The 22,870-nt window shown below is 48.8% G+C and overlaps 2 protein-coding genes across 5 annotated transcripts in view; one reads left to right on the forward strand and one right to left on the reverse strand.

The window, feature by feature from the left end:
• The window catches only part of USP37 (ubiquitin specific peptidase 37), a 37,036-nt gene extending 30,292 nt beyond the window's left edge, over positions 1-6,744 (reverse strand). Inside the window, exons 1-4 of the mRNA XM_072874417.1 lie at positions 6,580-6,744; positions 5,452-5,659; positions 1,721-1,892; positions 1,070-1,170 (exon numbers count right to left, since the gene is read on the reverse strand). Of these exons, the coding sequence (XP_072730518.1) occupies positions 1,070-1,170; positions 1,721-1,892; positions 5,452-5,607 (429 nt within the window). The 5' untranslated portion in view covers positions 5,608-5,659; positions 6,580-6,744. The remainder of the gene's footprint in view (positions 1-1,069; positions 1,171-1,720; positions 1,893-5,451; positions 5,660-6,579) is intronic.
• Positions 6,745-6,845: 101 nt separating this feature from the next.
• Positions 6,846-21,226, forward strand: CNOT9 (CCR4-NOT transcription complex subunit 9). 4 transcript variants are annotated; one of them, XR_012044376.1, is made up of 9 exons: positions 6,846-7,016; positions 11,374-11,553; positions 12,663-12,778; positions 14,078-14,187; positions 14,963-15,072; positions 16,024-16,122; positions 18,705-18,796; positions 19,143-19,225; positions 19,505-19,645. XR_012044376.1 is itself a non-coding variant. In XM_072874695.1 (9 exons), exons 1-9 carry the CDS (start codon positions 6,993-6,995, stop codon positions 19,511-19,513), a joined length of 891 nt encoding a protein of 296 aa, XP_072730796.1. In that variant the 5' UTR covers positions 6,846-6,992; the 3' UTR covers positions 19,514-19,648. The 4 variants fall into 4 exon arrangements, 3 of the variants coding, with proteins under 3 accessions (XP_072730796.1, XP_072730794.1, XP_072730795.1); XM_072874695.1 differs by having other exon boundaries at positions 19,075-19,225; positions 19,505-19,648; XM_072874693.1 differs by lacking the exon at positions 19,143-19,225 and having other exon boundaries at positions 18,705-18,795; positions 19,498-21,226.
• The last annotated feature ends 1,644 nt before the right edge of the window (positions 21,227-22,870 follow it).

Here is a 22,870-nt window from a genome sequence, read left to right on the forward strand (position 1 = left end):
CATGAAACTCTACTGCAGTAATCAACTTCCCTTCTCATTTTCCAATGCTAAGTCAGTTGAACGTTAGTTTTTAAAAATCTCCTTTACATGCTTTGACATTAAAAAACCCAAGGCATGATTCCTAACTATCCCCAGATCAATCCTGGGTGGTATTAAAAAAAAAAAAAAAAAAGCCGTATTAAAAACCACACAATTAGAACAGTGCCTTGACAGCCTTGGGCCAAGCAAGTGCCACATGTAATGCAATGGAAGGAGCTAATAGTTGGTTGATTAAGGAATGCGGGTCAATTTTAGACTTGAAAACTAAACATGTCTAATCTTACCACTGTATACACAGCCTTAGAGTTTTTACTCTGAGAGTGCCTTTAAGCAACACATAAAATTTGTTTCGGGACAACGTCAAAAATATTCTCCCTCAGGGTGATAATATAAGTATATTCACAGAGATAAAGTAAATTAAAGCCGGTAGATACACCATGAAATTCGTGTTATGCAGGGAGAAAAGGAAGAACAAAAACATTTTAAAGGAAGACCACTTTTGAGGGAAAGTCTGCAAGATTTACACAAAAATCTGAGCAGAATGCCACAAATTCAGTAACTGTACTCTGATACAAAACTGGGTCAGCAGCTTTTCAATATATACATTTGGCTGAAGTCTGCTAAACTCATTAAGACCTATGCTGACTATAACATGTTCAGCTGCTACGTAAAGTGTTCAGTATAAACAAAGAGATATTCAGAACTATGTGCGAAGCAAGTCTTAATCATGTACTTGCCCTCTATTTCTGCTTCTTCTCCGCCTGACTGATAGCTCAGCATGAAGAACATATTCTGTCTTCTGCAGCCAGACACTGACCTTTCTTATTCATACAGAATATATGGCTCCTCATGAGCAAGACATACCATTGCCAATCACCTTGTATACATCTATTCCAAGCCCTCTAGATTACAAACTTTGGATGCAAAATAAGTATTTACAGTGCTGTTACAACAAACGATAAGGGAATGAGAGGAGGAAATGAATGAAATAAAATTAAAGGAGAGGAAAAATTTGAACAGTTAAACAAACCTGGTTCTCTATATACGAGAATTGCCTGTTAGCTTCCTTCTGTGTGGTCCTGCTGCCCAGCACACCTCCAAAGCTGCCAGATCCCTGAGAGGGTTTCCCAGCTGACAGGAAAAATACATAACATTTGATTTGACTGTCATTCAACTGATTGGCATTCTTACTTGTAAGACGTTATTTAGCTGGAGTTGATTTTGGAAGGGACACACTAGATTTCTTGCCAACAGACTGCACAATATTCTGTGTGCACAGATATAAGCACATGTTTACGGATATCCCTTATACTGGTCATTTACTCAGTTGGCAGTAAAGTTCCTATCCTTAAAAAGAACAAAATAAAATAGGAGGTAAAATAAAAAGGAGACACTATGCTTGTGTGACAAACAGACAAGAGTTTTTAAAATACCAACATACTTACAACTCAAACAATTCCTACAAATTTAATCTCTGCTTATTGTTCAGCATGACAAAGGTACGTCATGCGAAAGGTATATAACAAAAATTGGGGTTCAGGGCCAGAAAGAAGCGTTTACACAAATGCAAAGAAAGTCAGTAACACAAGGAGGACAAAATGGCTAAAGACAAAAAAAAGAAAACACAGCACTGACCCCTCTCCAAACTGTTATTAACATGATTTACAACAATTGCACTTACCAGTATGAACCCTGTCTTGATGGACTGCATCCAAATACATCCGCATTTCATTTGCGTCTTTAAATGGTACCTTATCAATTGTCAGGAAGCTGGTATCCTTTAGTGTTAGCATCAGGCAGCACAGTTTTCTACCATTTGGTCGTAAGGTCACAGTTTTAATGTTATGGCTTAGCTGAAAACAAGAAAGTGACTATAAACATAAATCCATTTTTAAAAGGCCAAAACACTTACAAATTCAAACAAAACGCTTCAAATAGAGAGGGTAAGAGGCACTCACACCGAAATACTTCTTGCTCCATTTCGAGCAAACATTAAGCCTCACAGAATTAATGCAATCCATGATCTCAGAAGCTGACAGAACTGAAAGGACAGTATCACGATAACTCAACAGTCCCTATATTCCTGGATAAGCTTTCTGAAACTTGCTTTGCTATTGAGCGTGATGTTTTTGAATGTAAAGGAATAAGAGCTTCATACAGTCCCATTTAGCTGACTGAAACGTCTACATCAAGTTTGAAATATAATTTAAGATGGGGAAAGTTTTAAATGTTAAGTACAAACTTCTACTCACTTTATAATTTGCTCTCAGGGAAGACAGATTTGACATTGCTTAAAAAATTTGCTGAGGGAGTAAGTCAGTAAGAAACATGCTCAGTCTATATGCAACATTATAACAATTAAGTGGTGTCAAAACTTTCAGGGTTATGGTCAAGCACAAGAATAATTTTAAAAAGAATTTGTGTGACCTAATAATGCTGCTACTATTTTATTATACCATTACTTAATTGTTACTTCACGCTAAGTCACCTATAAGAACTGTCTGTTCAGTAAAGGCTCTACTATCCACACAGGTTGAGGGTAACTCCTAAAGCAGAGGAAGCAAAAGAACGTCTCACATCTGCAGACTGCATGGAAGTTTGACAATACATACCCAAGCATACTCTCATTTTCAATTCCCTTGTCCTTTTTTGCTTAATTCTTCATTTTGCTGCTGCTTCTTTAGCCTTGCCTAAGTTCAGGTACTAGCTACACAACAACCTCCATGCCAGTGTACTGCTATACTCAATGCTTCATGCACAATTGGAAACCACAGCCAAGGTCATTAGGCACCACACAAGACAGAGTAGAATACTGTCCATCAGACTGAAGTCTTCTCTTAATTTGGCCTGACCTGCGTACTGCCACACTATCAATCTAAATAACAATGAAGTAATAGACATGAACACTAATTACACTCCAACACCAAAGTTTCGCTATACATTGCTCTAGAACCTGTCTTGTTGTCTTCAAATTATAAACAAGTTTAAAAATAATAATTATTCCTGATTTTTATTTAAATTTGTTCAGGTATATAAAAGACTGAGATAGTAAAAGGCACTCCATGTCCATCACTGAGATTTCTTTTTTTCTGTGCAGATCTCTGGCTTCTTGGAAAGCCAACCTAGACACAACAGTATTTATGAGAGAGGCTGGAAAACCACCTCAATCGGAAACTAAGGGTTTATTTTGCTGGGAAAATTACACTTCTGAAATACTTTGTGCTCAATCTTTGTGTTTTGGGGGGTGAGGTAGGTTTTTTTTTTTAATGTAAGCTAAAAATGTCTTCAAAGACTTAAGAATTGAAAAGGGGGCTCCAAATTTTTCATCCTCTCTTAAAACATTGAGCCCAGTGCAAAGGGATTACAGTTACTTCACCATCTCAGTGCAAAACAACGTATTTCAACTCAAAATGCTATCATGAGAGGGCTCCAGCCATACTCTCCATGCACCTGTTATGACCCAGTCAGTGTTACAAAGTCTTGGGAGGTATGGGTAAACAAAATATTTCTCTTAGTACATATCTAGCATCTAGGCAACTTAGTCAAAGCTTTTAAGCATCAGTAAAACGTATCCTCTGACATGAGAAATTTGACAACACACTAGTCACTGTAGAAAGAAATACAACCCTGGATCCATCCAAAAGCTCTACTACAGAGAAGTAAAAAAGGTGGGGAAATCACCCACAGCTCTCCCAGAGCAACTTGTCAAAAAAAAAAAAAAAAAAGAGAACGCTACTTCTAAAGCAGAGGTATCAGGTATTTGTCGTGCCTGAAGCAGCACGCAAGAGCACTGTGACAGGCTGGGGCCAGCTCACATAAACTACGCTCAAGCACAAGCCTGCAGCGCACAGGGCAGGCAGCTCTCCCTGCCTGCTGCTCGCTCCCACCAATGCTCTTGTGCCGGTGCCTGTGTTGCTTCAAGACGAACAGGACCAGAAAGCAGATCCTGCTGAAAAATAACCACCATCCAAACAAAAATAATTGGTCTAAAGACACGGCGTTTCCTCTTCCTCCTTTGCTGTGGTCCTAGCTGCATGGTGCTGTATCACCCCGTCCAACAGACCTTGCGTTCGGTCCTCTCCCCAAATTAATTCACGTGAAAACCCTCACCGAGCTCACAGAGAGATCTGATGAGTGCCGGGGCCAGCAGATGCGAGAGGCTGGGAGGAAAACCTGCCCCTTTAGGCCATGGTTAGCTGTTCTGTAGGCTCATCCTCCCCATGGAACCACCTTTCGAGTCACTGTCACACCATGTTAACACTCGTCTGGGCGGAAAGGAGCGCGTGAGAACAAGCACCTGGGGAAGGTACGAGGGGAAGAAGAGACCACTCTTCTCAGAAGCAACATGGTCCAATGCTGGATTAAATCAAACAAGCAGTCACAGCATCACGTGTGAGAAGGCAGACGATTCTTTTCAAGTCTACAGTAACAGAGGTAGGAACTATCCACAGCTAATTATTTTCTCACGCCTTGATTCCAAGGCAACACAGGCTGCCAGATTCTTTGCTGAGACTTTTGAGCACACTAAGGCAGCAAAACCTGATCTTTCAAAAATAAAGTGAACTTTTTCCACCGAGTCCGCACACAGAAATAAATGGCTCAGAGAAAGATCTGGTGAACACTACTGCTGAAAACTACTGTGGCACGAAAAAGCAGAAGCCAACATTTAGATCAGTTTAGGCTGTTACAAAGTTGCTAAATAAGACAGAAATTTTTTCTCTTCCAACTGCTCTTATATCCTCTACATATTTTTAAATCAGATAGAAATTTCAAACAGAAAAACACTCCTCCGCATTCCTTCAATTTGGGGCATTTTGCACAAAAAACTAGGAAGAATGAACTGAAAACAACTCTAGAATGAAAAAAAAGGCAATTTAGGCTGAATATTGCAAGAGTCTTTAACAGTGATCTGCATCAGCCTCCCAGTGAGGAAACCACATTGCCTGGCATATTTAAAACCTAAAACTGTAACAACTGCTGTTCAGCAGAGTCTTGTATAAACAAGCAAAAGGTTACAAGTGTGTTAACACCGTTACTCTTCAGCTGGGAAAACTGCTAGTACAAAGCATTCAGGATCTTCACCTCTAGATTCTGCAAGTGTACCAGTAACAGAAACGTTCAAAAAATCAGAACACTTGAGCCACGATGCTGTATACTTTGGTAACTTTTCTCTGCTTTTTGTTTCTTCCCATTCAGTGGTATCTCGATGCCAACCTCGGTAGATCCTTTAACAATATACGTGAATAATTTACAGGAGAGCTACACAAAGGGATTAGTGTTCAGGAAACAAGGAACAAGAAACAGTGACAGAGGGAAGTTTGCATGACACTTAATAGCCTTGAAGAAGACAGCTGTTCAGAAAAGAGCACAATCCATGCACTGCTCAAACAAAAGCCTTAATATTTGGTGTACCTGAAATGTCTTTGGAATTCCTCCAACATTGTAGTGAACCACTAGATTCACTTTGTTGTCCTTCTCCACAATTTCAAAGCTCCCTTCTTTCCATTTTGTAATCCCAGTCTGCATGCTGCGCATCCGGACAGGTCCGTGCACCTTTAGCGGAGCCATGCTTTCTCACGGAGAAGAGCTAACAAGAGTAAGCGTACTCCACCTTAAAAACCTGTTAAAAAGGAGACAGTCGTAACTAGGCAGGCCAAAGAATCTCTACAGAAAGATATAAGTGTGGCTTAAAGTTTCTGTAGAAGTTCGGTAGAACTGTTTTGCCGGTATTTTTAAACACAGTGAAGGAGAGTTAGACACAAGTGAAGGAAACTTAGATTAACAAAATTTCTCCCAGTGTGGGTAGCAACGCGCCGATTCTTCGCTGAAAGGCGAGCAGACCCGATCCAGACACAGAAGTTCTTGCAAATCCTTAAAGCAACTTCAACAGATTTAAGGAAACAAGAAAAAAAAAAAAGCGCCTGAGGAAAGTCGGTGAGAGATGGAAACCAAAGTTTCAGAGGAAGCCTAAGAGGAAAAACGAGCTCGTTTCTGACGGGACGCGCGGCACGGTCACCTGCAGGGGCCCGGCGGGGGTCCCCGGGGCGGCGGTGCCCTCCTGCGCTGCCGGCTCCCCCCAGCACTCTGCCCGGGAGAGCCACCGGCCCAGCGGTACGAGAAACAGCCCCCGCACCGCCGCGGGCTCCCGGTCAGCACGGCAGGGCATATTTTAAACAAAAAATTAGAAGAAGCGAATGAAGCGGCCCCTGCGCGCAGCCCGGGAGGCGCCACCGAGGAGAGTCCCCCCGGCAGCCCGCGCTCAGGCGCCGCCGCCGCTCCCAGCTCGGCCCGGCGGCGGCCCCGCTCCCCCGCCGCCGCCGCCGCCCCCGGGCAGGGCCCCGCGGCTCCGCCGCCCGCCCGGACAGGGAGAGGGGGGGCGAGGGCAGCACCTCCCGCCGCGCCGCTCCATGGCCGCCCCGGGCCGGGCCGGGCCGCTCTGAGGGAAGGCGCCGCGCGGCGGGGGGGGCACCCGGACGGGCGCCGCGGGGAGGCGGCGGGGGGGGGCGGGAGGAGGAGGAGGCGGGGGACGAGCCCCGGTACCTGCGTCCCGGCGCGTCCCCGGCGCCGCTGGGCGGGATGAGGCCCGGGGGGGAGGGGGAAGGGGGGGCGGCGGCGGATGGCGGGAACCGGCCAGCAGCGCGAGACGCCGCGCGACGCACGCGCGCGCGCCCGCTCACGTCAGCGCAGCGGCGCCCTTCCCGGCGCGCCCCGCGCCCGCCCGCCCGTCCGCGCGCATGCGCCCAAGCGGCCCGCTTAGTCCCGGCACTGGCCGCCCCGCCCCGCCGGCGACGGCGCGCATGCGCGTAGTGTTCGCCTCTTCGTCCCGCCCCGGTCCCAGCCTCCCTCGCGGCGGGCGGGCGCGCGGCGGGGTGAGGGGTCGGGGCGGGCCTGAGTCTATGGCGGCGGCGGCCTCCTGAGCCGGGCCCGGCGGCAGCACCGGCACCGCTCCCACCATGCACAGCTTGGCCACGGCCGCGGTGAGGCGCGACTCCGTGCTCCGGCGGGGCGGGGCGGGGCTGGGGACGGGGACGGGGACGAGACCCCGCGGGGAGCGGGGCCGTGGGGGCACAGCCGCTCGTAGCTGCGAGGGGACGTTTCCCCTGGCCGCCCGCGGCGGGGGGGGCTTTGGGCCGTGCGGTGGCGGAGCCCTAGTGGGCTGCCTCCGGTGGCCGGCTGGGGTGGCGGAGGGGCGGTGGGATCCTTTGGTAGCAGGGAGGCGCCGAGTGAGCGCTTTCTTGCTCCGGCTGCTCCCCTGGGGACTCCTCCGTGCCTCCCCGAGGCCGTCCTGCCTTGCTCTGCTGCTCGTGGGGACGGGGTGGCTCGCCCAGGGGCCAGGAGGGCTTCCTGCGGGGTGCCCCGGCTGTGCACCTCCCGCCCGGTGTGTATCACGTAGGGTTTTCCCTCCTTCCCTCCTCTCCCCACTTCGCCCTCTCCCTGCGCCTGGACGCCTTCTGCACACCCAGCCACCTTACTCTGGTCTCTGGGGAGCTCTTCTACTTCTGGCCTTGACTGCAGAGGGAAAGAGGAGATCGCGAGAAGTTCCTCAAGGTGGGAGGAAAGGCAGAGACTGCCTGTTCCTTCTTCCCTTTTCTCCCAATATCTTGCAGTGCTGCCCGTAGTTGGTGCTTGCCCTCCTCCCCCTCGGGAAGCAGCTGTGGTGCGATGGGATGCCTGATGTTCAGGCTGATGGGAGTGGAGCCGTACCTTGGCCTGGTTGGGTTAAAAAATGGAAGCCGAGTTTGAACGATGTGGTTATTGCATCTTGTCTCCCATCTCAGCGGGTTTGTGTTTTGGTTTTCATTTCTCCAAAGCACGTTCATCACGTGTATAAGAATTCCCAGAGTTGATTGAGTCTCTGGTGTGTATTGGGTTTGGGAGGTGTATTGCAAGACCAGCAGTTAGAGCTGTTTTCAAATGAACTTAGCCCAAGGACCTGCTTGGACAAACAAGCATGAGTAAAGTACGTATGAGCAGGAGTTGAGAGAACTTATTAAGTCTTCCCACTTTGTTTAAGTGCTTGTGACTTTATATTGGTTCTTGGAGTGCTGGTAAATAATTCTGATTTAAAGTTACTCTTTCCAGAGCATAGAAGGGTGTGCGAGATCATAGTGAACTGTCTTAATCAGCATTTACATTTTTATAGCAATGTAATTCCTAAGTGGTTGTCGAAATGCGTGAGGGACTGTTGTATCTCCCATTAATCCTCTATCTGTGTTCTAGTCACCTCTCTATAAAAGGATTTTTTAAAAGATAATTTTAACAAAATAATCAGTTTCAGGAAAGGAAATCAACTTTATTTTGGGACTCATTTAAATGTATATTTAATTTATACATAATTTATGCCACCTGGTAGTTCTGTATTGAAATGTTTCCTACTGCAGTCAGTTAGTATGCTTAGACTAAAGGTGACAGGGAAGGGTGTTTGGCTCTGGAGATGTGCTTGAGAGCTGTGGTAAATAACATTACCTCTTAGTAGGGTCATGAATTGGCTCAAGAATCCCTTTCGGTGTTGTGAACGCTGTCGTGAAAAAGTTGTGGTAAGCCAGAGCGTTGGTCTTTATACAGTGATGCTGGTGGCAGAGCTGACACTTCGATTTCAGACCTGAGCATAATGTGCTAGAGGCTCGAGAAGAGGCTAAAAACAATAAATGTAGCTAAAACCAAATAAATGTAGCAGTAAGGCATTGAAAGCCCAACTCAAACCAGCTAATTCACTGCTGTTGAAGTTCAAAGTTCACTTTGGTATTTTTGAGTTGGTGATCTATCAAAATAGTTTAAAAAGCACATGTATGCAGTTAGTCAGTGTTCTGCTTTGGTTGAGTGGTAGTTTTACCAGTGGGCCTAGCAGCAACTGCTCAATTAGGAAGAGAAAGCCAGTTGCCTAAATCCAGTTTGTTATGTGATTTTTGGAGATGTAATTGGGCATGGATGTTTGAGGTAATGCCGTTTCTCTTGAGGAAGGTGTTACAAGATCTTTCACAATGCAGAGGTGGCTAGTTTGTGCTGTGTTGAGATACTGTTGGTAACTTTTGCTTTCCCTGTGTGCAAAAGAAAGTCTGCCTGGCAGGGTTCTGTCTTGGAGCTTGCAGGATTTGTGTGTAGCTCTCAGGGCTCCCCAGAATTTTAGGTTTTAGAGGGAGAAGGGGGAAAAACAATAAAGTAGGAAATTAGGAAAAAATATGTCTTTCAATTTAAACTAAAATGAGAGAGCAACTGTAGAGCCTGTGAAAAGCAGTTGGTTCTGGCTAAGACAGATATTGGACATCATAAACTTAATTGCGTGGAAAATCTACTTAGTGTTCTCTAGGGATAACAAGCACATGATTGTGCTTTTAAAGGGTCGATGTATTTAAGCTTACAGGAACTGAAACTTCCAGTGAGTCTACAAAAATAGATGGAAGCTTTAGATAACACAATTATAACAACATTATTGCTACACTGCCTGTCACTCTACCATCCCAAATAAAAACAAATGAGCTCTGTTCATTCTCCCTATCTTTCTGAGTTCCAGTGTAGGAGTTGCTATTGGAATTGCACTCCCAGCTGTAAGAGCACAGTAAACTTGTCAGGATTACTAATTTAGTGTGAGGTTCTGGAAAGAAAAAATTGAGTAGATGAGAAAAAAGAGGATAGGAGGAAAGATGAACAGCTAAAAAAGTATTTGAGCCCTAGAGTATAGGGATTGATAATAGCACCTTGGCTTATATATAGACATTTAACTTAAATAATATGATGGAAGTGGCTAGGGAAGAGAGAAATCCCACAGCTGGGGAAAAATCTCTTTGGATGTGACTATGGATATAATATGTGGATGAAGGGAGGAGGAAAACCTTTGCAGAAATAAGAGACGGAAAGCTCTGGAGGTGTCTGCCAAAGGTTAAGAAGTCTCCCTTCATCCCTCCTGCAGTTCTGGGAGCCTGCCTCTGGTATATGGTTTCAGGTTTGGTTCCAGTCACTTTCAATTCCTGAACTCCTTTGTATTCTCTTCAGTGCCTCAGTGATGAGCCGCTTAGTAGTAGCATTGCTGTCAGCACGATACAGGCAGTGCTCACATCTGTTGTGGTAAGCGCATGAAGAGTTTCAGTCTGGGTTTAAAAAAAAAAAAGAAATACAGTCCATTCTTTGCTCCCAGCCGCGATTGCCGTACACATGGGGATGCTGAGCTGGTTGCATGCAGGCTGGCTCAGGAGCAGCAGCATACTAACAGGGCTGTGCTTTACTTGAATAGTAAACACCATGGCAGAATGTTTGAATAGATTCTGAACTGGCTTTTGGAAGTGTTCACACAGGGGGTTTTAATGTCTGTGTTTGTCTTCCTCAAAATTTTGGATCTGAATCCCCAAACTGTCTCTTTTGGAAGCCTGCTGAGCATTTGTTTACACCTTGAGCGCTTGCTGTGCCAGCAGAGGCATGAGACAAACTTCCATTGAAAGACTTGCTCTTTGCCCTTTCCAAAGAAACTATGCTACAATTCCACATTTCTCTTCCTTTCCTTCCCAGCCCTCCCTCATTTTTTTTGGCTTGAAACCTTGTTGGCCTTGATGCTGTTCTTTCCCTGATGTTCCAAGAAAGGCAGAAGAGAAATCCTGCATTTCTCCTGGGTAGTAGAAAATGTGTCTTGACTGTGAATACAGATCTACCCTTCTCTGAGTTTATTTTGAACAGGAATTTTTGCACAAAATCAGTCTTGAAAAATTCCCTTTTAGCTCCATGCATGCAAATGAGATACATGGGATGAATATGAGATGTCTCTAACAGCAGGTGTTACTGGCTGTGGCTGGTGTCATGCTGATGTTGGAGTAGTGAGATTTTTTTCTAGTATTTGTATGAATATTTTCTCACGTATGTTGGGTGAATCCCATTGGCAGGCTCCAATGTCATGGATGTTTTTGGAGAGAAAAAGGTGGTGTCTGCGTTACTTTGAATTTGTGGAAGCTTGCACCTGAAGCATGAAATGAATGCATGCTAAATACAGGTGGAGCAAATAATAGCTGGCTAAAGTATGCGTGACCTCCCCGGGAGCTCTGCTGGCACAGACAGGCAACAGCATGGCTCTCTTATATTGCTGAATGAAGTCACAAGGTATTACTTGACAAGCAGATTAAGAGACTTGTCCTAACAAGTCAGGCCAGAAAGTAAAACCTTTGCGTTTCAGATGGGTGAAATAAGACGACTAATCTAAGGAAGGGATCCATATCCAGAGCATCTTAATGCAGCTTTAGTTCCTCCTTCCCCCAGTCAGGAGTTTCTTGAGCCCTTTTTCACTTATCTGCCAGGGTTTGGGTGGGAGTTGGGTAAAATGTTTGGACTGAAGTTTTCTTGTCTCCCTCCCAGCCTGTGCCAACAGCACTGGCTCAGGTCGACCGCGAAAAGATCTACCAGTGGATCAATGAGCTATCCAGCCCTGAGACGCGGGAGAATGCGCTGCTGGAGCTGAGCAAGAAGCGTGAGTCTGTGCCTGACCTTGCCCCAATGCTGTGGCACTCATTTGGCACTATCGCAGCGCTCCTTCAGGTGGGTAGGACTGGCGGCATCTTTATTCCATGGTGCAGCACCAGCACATTGCAGAGCTCGTGCGTCCACGGGGCAGATCTGGGGAGGCACTGATGGGGTCCCTTATTGCCATTGCTGGGAGTATGATGTGTGTTGGATCATGCGGTGAGCGGAGCAGATGTGGGAAGCCCATTTGTCATTGTCATCACTAGCAAGGTGATGTGTGCAGAGACTGCAAGATTTCTAATTAGGCAGCTTACATAGTTGGAAGGGGAACAGGCAAGTTCTTGGGTGTATGAGTTCCCTGTGGATCATGTTCTACTTATTTTCATACAATGTCATAGAGCCACAACAGTCTTACTCCTAAGATCTCTGGTTTGATTTGTTTTGTATGAGCTTGAGCACTTCCTGGTCAGAAGGTTGCCCTTGTGGACAGACCGCTGGAAGGGCAGCATGGGAATGCTGCTCACTGCTCCAGAGATCCTTGCAAGGGAATGGACCTGCATTTCATGTGAAACCAAGCAGCTCAGCTTGTCTCTGGGCGAACTACTCTACAGCTGATGACTGGCTATCTCTCAATGCCGAATCTTGCCATTTCTTTCAAAGAAGGAAAGAAAAGAGTGCAGGGCTGGCAATGTCAAACTGTCCTCGGAGTGGCCTTGAAACAAGTGAAGAAAATTAGAAGGGAGCTATAGTTGGAAGCAGGCAGATTTCTGAATCAAATTTCTCGCCCTCAGCTGCTTCCCTTGCGTTGAATTAGAAGAGTACCAGCAGCTACAGTATGAATAGAGTGGGTGTGCTCTGCCTCTAGGCACAGGAACAACACTCCTCTTCCATCTGGAAGTTCAAAACAGACCAGTCCCTACACTAGTAAAGAGCCAGGAAATCAAATGAACTCTCTTTTACTGAAATTAAGGTTTGAATGCATTCCTGTGACTCCTTGTCAAATTGACTCTGACCCAGCTCTGCCCTTGCCTGGACAGCGTGGTGGCTGCCATGTAACTTCAAAGTGATGCTTGGTGAAAGCAGACTGTCATCTCCTGTCACCGTAGTTCTTTGCTGGGAAAATGCTTTGGTGCAGCTTTCTGATGTTTTTCTCCTTTAACTTTTCTTCATCTGTTAATTTTTAGGAAATTGTAAATATTTATCCATCAATCAACCCTCCGACTTTGACAGCCCATCAGTCCAACAGAGTCTGCAATGCTTTAGCTCTACTACAGTGTGTCGCATCACATCCAGAAACAAGGTAAGCGTATCCAAGTGCATGAGTTTTCTGAGGTGTTGATGTTGACAGCTCAGCCTGTCTGTTTGACTCCAGAGCACGTGAGCGCCTTTCTTCTTTTTTACCAAGAGATGTGGAACAGAGGACAGAGCTGAAAGATAGGCAGCTGCCTGCTGCTTTCACTTGTTTGCACCGATTATCAGGATGACATCTTTATGGTGGTCCTAAATGCATTGCATTCCCCGGATCATCCTGAGATCCTGCAAATTCCCAAAACATTGGGTTGTGGCAGCTCCTGGGAGCTCAGCCAGAGATAAGGGTGCCTTTGTGCTGAGTGCTGTGTGCAGGATACTTGTTTTAATGAGCTTACAGTTATTTTGACCAGTTGTCCAAAGGGTGGAATGAGCAGGACTGTCCTTCCCAGGGACTGTGTGTGCCAAGGGAGCAATAGCAGAGCCATGTCTGGAGTCCTCAGCCAGTGCCTGACTTCAGGTTTTCTCAATCTGTGTCCTGCCCATGTCAGCAGGGGAAAAGATGATGTTGGTTCAGACAAAATCAATAGCTAAAACTTAAAATAAAACTACCCAGAGATCCATGATCTCATGTTTCTGTTCCTGCTGAGAAGAAAGTGCTGCATAGATGAAGTTGTTTTTCAGCTGCTGCAAAGTAGTGTTAAACAGCAACCCTCCATTAAATGATATCCAAAGAAATAAGGTAGTTTTACACCACACACCTTTCCATTTACAGTTTGAAAGCTGAAAACAGGGGAAAAACGTTGGATGATTGTGCAAGAGAGCTTCCCTCTGCTAGCAGAGCAATCTCCAGGTTTCTCCCTGCAGTCTGTATTTTTCACCAGAAAGCAGTGTGAGGACTCTTGGGGAAAGGTGGCTGTGCACATTTAAACTGTGGTAATGCCTAGAGATCAGCCAGTCTGGATTTCTGTCACGCAGAGGCTTTGCACATGCATGGTGGCTGACTGTCACTGCCCATGGGAGCCTGCAAGGTGGAATGCAACAGTGAATGTACAAAGCAGAGGGTCTGGGTGGCAGGAAGAGGTAATAAAAACAACAGGATGTGCTCTGTTCCTGGTCAGCTGGAAGCAGCGATGCAGGTAACTGACCGTTTAGGTGTTAGATTTTGTGCTGCGCCCAGTGCAGAATTTACTTCATACCTTTCCATCAGAGAATGAACTGTTACCCTCTTTTGAGGAGCAGCAGCAGTGGTGTCTGTCAGGAGTAGTCTGAGGCTCTCCATGATAATGCTAGATTGTGTGCTTGCTTTGTTTTCCTGTCTCTCACGTTGGGTGTTCTCCCTTTCCTACAGGTCAGCTTTTCTGGCAGCTCATATCCCTCTCTTCCTGTACCCTTTCTTGCACACAGTTAGCAAGACACGTCCGTTTGAGTACCTGCGGCTCACGAGCCTCGGAGTGATTGGTAAGCAGCCAGACTAATGCTGGAGCACTGGTTTCTTATCAAGTTGGATGCAGTTCATGTTGTGGGTATAGAAACCTGCATGACTAAAATCACAGGTCTCTCTATTGGGATCTTCTGAGTCCTATAGTATTAACAGGAGGAGCTCTCCTTTTTCATTGGTTGTGGAGTTGGGTTCCTCTTGGTGTGCAGGAACTGGACTTTTCTCTAATAAGAAAACACTGAAGTCTGGGTGCATTGCCAAAAATATGTTTCCTGTGAGTACAAGTGCCTGCAGGCTTGTTGTGCCTTCACCCTCAGCCCAGCCAGCTAGACACTGGGATGGGTGGGTGCAGACTGGGCTTTCTTTGGGTTTTTGTCATTGATTGTCTTGAGTGTATTTGCCCCATCTTCCCCTTATCCTGTTTTTTTTTCTTCTTTCTGCCCAAAACATTTCTCTCTCAATGCATAAAGTAAGAGGGTCTTAAAATGCATTTCTTCTTCTCAGAGGTTGCTGTGGGTGGCATGATCCTCTTTGTGTTACCACTGGGGGAGAGCCAAGAATACATCCCCTTTCTGAAAAACAAACAACCCCCAAACCCAGCCGGATTACTTTTATGCTGCTAAAACGATTTCTTCTCCAGCCATGTCCTGCAACATATTTAGGATGACAGTTGCTCTGCCCACCATTCAGACTTAATGATTCCTGGGGAGGACACAGTACAGGCCCCCTTTGAAAGGTGAGATTTTTTTAAACAATTTATCATTTATTGATTTTCGTTTTTGTTTTTCCTTCAAGGGGCCTTGGTGAAAACTGATGAACAAGAAGTGATAAATTTCTTATTGACAACAGAAATTATCCCCCTGTGCTTACGCATTATGGAGTCTGGCAGCGAACTCTCCAAAACGGTACCTACTCTTTTTGTCTTAATTAAGACTTGTTTATCTCTGACCAGGCAGCCAGTAACCTGCAGAGTTGGCTTGTGTTCTGTTGCAAATGCTGGGGCAGCTCGGGGTGGAGTTTTTACCTCCTCAAAAACCAAACCAACCAAAACCACCAAACTAACCTGGAGTTCCTGAGCTTGGTAGTTTTGCTGGGAAAGATCTTGCTGCTCTCAACACCCGTTTCCTCCTTTGCAGCCCTGCAGAGTAACTTTCAGGACTGAGCTGCATCAGCTTTCCTTGGCCTGAGAGAACAAATGCTGTGGCTACGCAGTGCAGAGGTTGGGTGGCAGCTCTTAGGGGTGGTTGTGGGAATGTTCACTGCACTGGACCAGTTTGTTGTCCCCTCTGATCAGGGGCCCCTTTCCCCCATGAGCTCAGATCTGTGATCAAACTGGTCCGATGACCCAGGTAGGCTGGCCACAGGTTTTAATCTATATGTGCTTCTCTGGTGAAGCCTGCTGACATAGCTGGCTGAGGTTCTTCTAGAAAGTCACATCTTACGGTGAATCGGTAATGCTCAAGATTAAAACTCAAATCAGCTTGCCGTCTAGATGGCAGGGCCCAGGGACAGATCCTTCTCCTGCTGCTTGCTCTGTGACCAGAGTAGTGTGGCCGTAATCCTGAGGCTGTCCTGAGCAGCCTGTCAGTAGTTGCTGTCTTATGCAACCTGCATCCAGTCGTCTTGTACACACTGCTTTGTGTCCATCTCTTTTCTTTAGCCAGAGGTGCCAAGCATTGTGTAATGTCCTGCATTTTCTTTTGGCTTTAAACTTCCACTGAGTAAAGCATTTGCTGCCTGTTGAAAGGCCTTTCAGCTCTGGGACTGCCTTGAAAAGAACACAGCACAAAGGCTGTCCCTTTTCAGGATAGATAAGTTGTTTATGTGCTTTCTTTTCTGCTTTCTCCCCTTTCTAGGTTGCTACGTTTATTCTTCAGAAGATCCTCCTGGATGACACAGGGCTGGCATATATTTGTCAGACTTACGAGCGGTTTTCCCATGTTGCCATGATACTGGTAAGACTATTTGTTTCCTCTCTTTAAAAAAAGAAAACATTATGCTCTAGCAGCCACCTTCTTCAGCGGCTACTTTACTGTTCTCTGGCTGGAGCAGGGGATGAGGGAAGCAAATAGTTCTTGGGCTTATTGCTTGCAACACTGTAGTTCTCGGCTTCCACATGTTTCCTTTGTATATATCTGCGGTTTGCCTGTCAAGAGGGCACATACTAGTTGTAATATACTAAGTCCCCAAGATAAACATCTCCAGAGAAGAAAAAGAGTTTTCAGGGTTGTTCGTTGGATGTGAATTGATTTAATTCTATGTAAGAATGATCACATGGCTCAGACCATGGATCCGTTTCCCATCTCTGCCTCCCACAACAGGTTGAAAGAGCAGCAGGTTGAACGAAGGAGTAAGAGCAGGGCAAGCATTTGTGATACTTGCCCTTGTAACAATCTCGCACCTGCCAGCTATTTTCAGCTTTGGATTTCTGGGGCCAGTTGTGGGTTTTCTGTGCAGTAACCCCCAGTGTTTGGCCTATCCTCCCCTTGAACCCATGGAAACTTTTGCATCCACAGTGTCCTTTATCAAGGAGTTTCACGAGTTTCCCATTCGCTTCCTGGAAGGCCAACCTCTGTTTCTTCGTCTTTGAACCTGGCTCGTACTAGCTGACTCTAATTCTTGTGTTGGAACACAGAGACAGCAGATAATTTTTGTCCGTTCCCTGTCCCCTGTGAAGGAGAAGTTTGGGTACTTGTAATTTGCTCATCCCAGGAGGGAAACCCTAGGTTCTCTTTAATCTAGCAGAGAGTTGGACCACTAAGCAGTCCTGGGGAGATAAAAAGCAAATAGAGGTGAGACAAGCTTTCCCCGAGCTGCTGGGAGAATCCTTTCGAACTCAAGCTTTATTATCTTTGAGCTTGCCTAGGGGACTATGTGTCTGCCCTGGCATAGCTATTGTCCTGCTTTGATAGTTGGTTGCTTTTTAAAGAGCAGTCTCAGGAGAAGAAAATGCAGCATTAAGTTAAGCGCTTTGCAATGTTGGTTCTGTGGCTAAATGTTGATGCTTTCACTGGAAATGTTTATTTGTCTGTCTGTTTTCCCAAATGTAAAGAAAATGTTACCTCCTAATTCACCCACAAACAGCAAAATATGAACGATTGTGAGCTGATGTCCATAATATCCAATGTGACATGATTTTTGCATTCAAGAAAAGGATCGGCTTTGATGAAAGTACTTCTGGCTTGGGGAAAAAGTGAAGGATGCAATTAGAAACCCTGGGGTAGGGGAGGGAAGGAGACCGAGGAATAATCCATGGCTGGGAAGGGTACGAACACGGAAGGATGTGGGCATGTAAAGCTGTGTTAGCATGGAAGAAATCCTAGCTGTGGTATAATCCCACCATTGGGTGAAGCACTGACATGATTAATATTCCATAGCGCTACGGAGAAAGATTTAAATGTTCATAGACATTTCTGTTCTCTATTTCAAAAATCGGGGTAGTGTACTCCTGTCTCATGAGGGTGATTATTTACTTCCTTGTCTGCTGATAACTGAGTAAGATGTTATGCAAGTATTAGATGTTTTTAAAAGAGCAAGTTAGTATTTCCCATCCAGGAGCTGTCTGAGGAGCTCTCTGACTTGTTCTTTATTTCAAAGAAATATTGGTATCCTGGGGAATTGCTGAGAACAGGAAGCTTGCAAAAGGGCAGATGAGGGGGACCTGCTAACTGCCTGAATATCCAAATACAGGTGAATTTGGCTAATGAGGAAAATGGTTAGTGCTAGCCAATGTAGTTTTACAGGAAAAAAACCAACTTGTTGGGCAGATCTGATTGACTCCTAACTATGAGGAAGCAGACCGTTAAACCCTTCAAAGCAGGCGTGTGAAGGCATCCACACTGTTCACCAGGCTGGGTGCATTCAAAGGTGCAACCATGTGCAAAGTCCTACATAGTGTGAGAAATGGAGGCTGGGCCAGGGAGACCTGCCCTCGTCTTGCATCCCAGTAACGGTTTGATGAGGGATGTAGCAGAGAGAAAATACAACTCTTGGGTGCGTGATAAGACCAGATGTGGATCTTACTATGTGTGGTGTGGGTGAGCCCAGTCCTTCAGCATGGCTTCCTGGGCTATTGTTAATGTTTTAAAAGGGTGTTGAAATGAAGGCAGCGCAGATGAGAACAGGGAGTGTTGCAGAGCTTGGCAACACACCTCACGGGGTGACTCAGCCTGAGCTTATCAAAGTGTTCGGAATACGTTCACCTTCCTCCGTGAGGGGGAAACCCCAGGTTCTCTTTAATCTAGCAGAAAGTTGGACCACTAAGCAGTCCTGGGGAGGTAAAAACCAAATAGAGATGAGACAAGCTTTCCCTGAGCTGCTGGGAGAATCCTTCCCAAGCTGTGGCTAGCTGCTCTTCTCAAAGGCATCTTGGCAAGCAGAGCGCTGGCCTCCATGCAGAGGCATCTAGATGAAAGGTAATGTGCTGTGACATGTGGGAAGTCAGAGTGAGTGGTTTAATGGTCTTTCCCAGTCTCTGCTGATTGTGAAGCTGTTCTTACAAAGACTTTAACTGGTGGCACTGGCCTCTGTCAAACAGGGTAAAATGGTCCTGCAGCTCTCCAAGGAGCCGTCGGCACGGCTACTGAAACATGTCGTCCGCTGCTACCTTCGCCTTTCCGATAACCCCAGGTAAACATTTTAGGAGTTTGGGCAGGGGCTTCTCCCGCTCCCTTGGAAGTGGCAGTTCTTCTCCACAGTACCCACTCAGGGAGAGCCAAGGTTCCTTGTCTGTCCTTATGTCATCCTTTGCTCAGTGTGGAAAATGGGTGGGTTTTTTGGCTGGTTTGGTTTATTTATTGCTAGTCCCAGGAGCTTTTATGGTACATGGGAGAAACAGTGACTGGGGCTTGTGCAGATTCAAGCTGCGCGGGTTCCGACTGCCTGAGCTCAAATGTAGCTTGAACTAGGTACGAGGGAGGGACTGAGGTGGAAGGTACGCTATGCTCTCCCTCTTCTGCATCATGTGGGCTGTTAGCAGTAGAAGCCAATAGAAGAAATTCAGCTGAAGGAATACAAACTGATTTCATGCTGATCAGCAGCTCTGCCCAAAGCCGCTGGGTATGTATTTGTTGTCTCAGCCTCTCCTGGCATTGCATTGCTCTTGACTGACGGGTGTCAGGGCACAGGGGTTGGCTCGGTGGGGTCTAGCGTGAGGGATGGGAGCCGTGCTGGCTGGCTGAGTGCCACGTGCTGTGGTGCTGCTGCTTGGTGCTTTCCTTGGCTGGCCCTGCCAGGGAGACCCCCAGGCAAAGGAGCGTCATGACCCCAGTGGGGTTTGCTCCCCTCTTGCCCCTGTGAGTTTATTTGTTGGGCCCCGTTTCTTGTCTCTTGATGTAGGGCACGTGAAGCTCTCAGGCAGTGCCTTCCTGACCAACTGAAGGACACCACCTTCGCCCAGGTCCTGAAGGATGACACCACCACAAAGCGCTGGCTGGCTCAGCTCGTCAAGAACCTGCAAGAGGGTCAAGTCACTGACCCACGGGGCATCCCTCTTCCTCCGCAATGACTGCTGGGGGAGGTGGGGGACTGGGGAAGAAACAGCTCAGGTTTACAAAGAACCAGGAACAGGTGACCTCTTCCGCAACAAACTGGGCACGCCAGCTGGCTGCCGGCCTGCCGGACCATCCCACCCAGCCAAAGGGCTGCTCTGTAGCAGCGCAGCATATGCCTCCGGGGATCGCGACACCAGCAAATGCTGATACTACAGCTTCAAAAAAAAAAAATCAATAAAAACAATCTGTAAAGATCCCCGTCTCTCCAGGAGACTTGGCTGGCGTCTCTCCAGGAGGCTTGGCTGGCATCTCTCCACCCACCGCCAGGCAGGGGGTAGTGCAGATGTCCGCTCTTCCAGATAGCCTCTGCTCAAGCGGTGTGACAGGGGTGTGTGCACGCCATGTCCCTCCAGTTCCTTGTCACTTCTTGTTTACACGTCTGTTTAGATGAGCGAGCTGAATAAAAGCCGATCCAGTTGTTTTATTCCCTCTTAAGACTGCTACTCAGCTGCAGGTAGCCCAGGGACAGCTTTCTTCCCTGCCAGCACATCCTTGCTCCTGGCTCTGCATCCGGCTGGCGCATTGAGCTTCTCTCCTCCTTCCCTTTGGCGCGGAGGCAGTGGCTGGAGCTGGGCCACTGCGGTGCTTGCCCCAAGAGGAGGGGTGGATTACTTGCGATGAACCCACGCGTCATAAGCTTGCTTCCCAGGGCTCTGGGGGAGGAGAAGACAGCAGGACTGTGGCTCTTGTGCTGTAAATAGTGTGCTCCTGCAGCTAGCCACCAGCCGGGGGCTGATGTGTGCTGGCCTCCCATCTAGCCCAGCTCTTGCCCGGAGTGGCTTCTGGCTGGCTTGTCAAACAGAGCTCAGCGTTAGGAAACCTGCCTTGTGGTGGTCAGCAGGCCACTGACCGATGATCCCCTGCCGTGGGACAGCTGGGAGCGACATTCTGCGGGCTCCAGGTATGCTGGCTTCTGCGCCCGTCGCTGCCTGCCGGGTGTCTCTCGGTCCTGGCCCCCCTCCCTTCCCCCCCCCCCCCAGCTCATCTCCGCCAGCCGGCTGCATCCATTTCAGCTTTCAAACCTGCCTTGGCGTCTGCCTCTGCCCCACCGCAATTAAACTGGACCAGCAGCCGCTTACCTGCCTTCCCTGCGCCGGGGGATTAGTGCGGCTGTGGTGGGCTCTCGGAAGCAGCCGAGGAGCTCCCGGGCTCTGCTGCAGCGGAGCCTGCGCTTGGCTGCAGGCAAGCCTGGGCAGCTACTCGATTTCTCCCCCCTCCTCGAGTAGTCCATTTTGCTGATCATCTGCGGTGTCGTGCCAACAGTGTCTTAAATCCCATCTCGTTTCCCTTTCCTCCTCCCCTTGCAGCCTTGCATAACAAGGGCAGAGCACGGCCTCTTCCTTGCCCCCGGGGTCCTGTTTTATAACCATTGCCTTCTTTTCCCTCCATCCTGACCTTGACAGGGTGTGAAAATGCTTATGTTTGGTTTGGGTTTGGTTTTTTGGGGGGGTTGGTTTGGTTTGGTTTTTTTTTGGTAAGTTTGGATTAATAAATAATAAAACCTCAGCCAGCACAGATTGCTCCTGGTCTGGTTTCTTGGGGAGGGCAAGCGGCAAGACGGGGATTTATTGCAGATGGGAGGAAGGGGGGATGTGCCAGCTTGGGAAGGTGAGCTGGGGAGTGTGTGGCCTTTCCCGGTGGGAGCTGGCCCCATCCCTGCAGCACCCCATTTCTGCCAGAGCAGTAACGTGGAGGGGTTTTGCTTTGCAGGAAGGCAGCGAGCGCTCTCCCCGGCGGGCTCCATTCGGAGCCCGCCGGGGAGAGCGCTCGCTGCCTTCCTGCACCATGTTTGCAAGCGCTGCCACACTCGCCCCGGGTCCAGGAGCTGAGAGCATTGTCCACCTCAAGTTTGGTCCCTGCCCTGCAGCGCTTGCACCCAACTCGGCCTGCCCCAAGGGTGCCCCAGCTTGGATCCCCGTGCGGGTTTTGCTACGGGATGCTCCAGACACGGGATGCTCCTTGCATCTCTCCCCAGCCGGAGGGTCCTGGGAAGGTGACAAGGGACACACTGGGGACCCTCTGTGCCCTGTTGGGCTGTGCAAGCGGGTCTGGGGAGGGACAGGCGGTGCTGGGAGGGGGGAATGGGGACTCGGCCCCAAGCGGGGGGCACTGTGGGGTGCTCCCGGCCCTGCCACCGCCTCCCCCCCCCCCCCCCCGCCTCGGGAACGGCGTGACCTTAATCCGAGGCGACCTTGAGAGGCGGTGGCTGCGGGGGCCGGGGGCGTCCCGCGGGGGCGGGCTCGCCGCCCTGCCGCTGCCGAGAGGCGGGCAGCCCGGGCAGCCCCGGCCCCGTGCGGCCGCAGGCGGCGGAGCATCGGCGGAGCGGAGCGGCGGGGTACGGCGGAACCGGAGAGCGGGTACGGGGCTGGGCGCCGGGTCCTCCGCGGAGGAAACGGGCGTCCTGCGGGGCTGGGACTCCCGGGCTCGGGCAGCGCCGTCCCAGAGGCGCCTGCACGGGTGGGGCGGCGTGGGGTGGGGAGAGAGGTGCCGGCGGTTTCGTTTCCTCTGCTTTAAGGTGTCACTTGCCCCCCGAGCCCCGCACCCCCGGGTTGTGCTGCCCCATCCCGGAGTCCCTTGTCTGACCCCCCCCCCCGACCCCTCTGACCCCGTCGGCTGCCGGCTGGTCCCCCTGCGTGGGTCGGGCAGGTGGGAAGGCTGTGCGGGGCAGTGGGGCTGAGCAGAGCCCGGGGACACGGGCAGCGTGTGTGCACACCGGGACAGCAGGAGGGTGGGGGGTGTCCAGGGGGAGGCATCCCTCCCTGCTTCGGCACGGCCACCCCCACGGTGGCATTTAATTCTGCCGGGGGACTCAGCGCTGGAACTGCTGGGGAGCACTCACACCCGCTGACTCTCCAGCTCCACTTGGGGACTGTCACCTCCAGGAGAGAAGCTGCGGTGGCTCAGCGTGTGCTGGGGGGAGCTGGGGCTGTCCCTGGCAGGAGGCAGCAGCCCTGCGGGAAGCCCTTGGGTTGGGTTTCTACAGCCCCTGGCTCCTGTCACGCTCCTCTCGACACTGTAACTTAGACGGGGGCAAGGAGGGCTGCACGGGGCTGGGCTGCACCGGGCTCAGGGCATCGCTCATGTGCTGGAGAGAGCCGAACAGCCGTGTCCTTGTGTCCATGCTCATGGGATCTTCCCTGCGCTGGAAGGG

This window comes from Ciconia boyciana, chromosome 10 (assembly GCF_034638445.1).
Source record: "Ciconia boyciana chromosome 10, ASM3463844v1, whole genome shotgun sequence".
NCBI lineage: Eukaryota > Metazoa > Chordata > Aves > Ciconiiformes > Ciconiidae > Ciconia > Ciconia boyciana.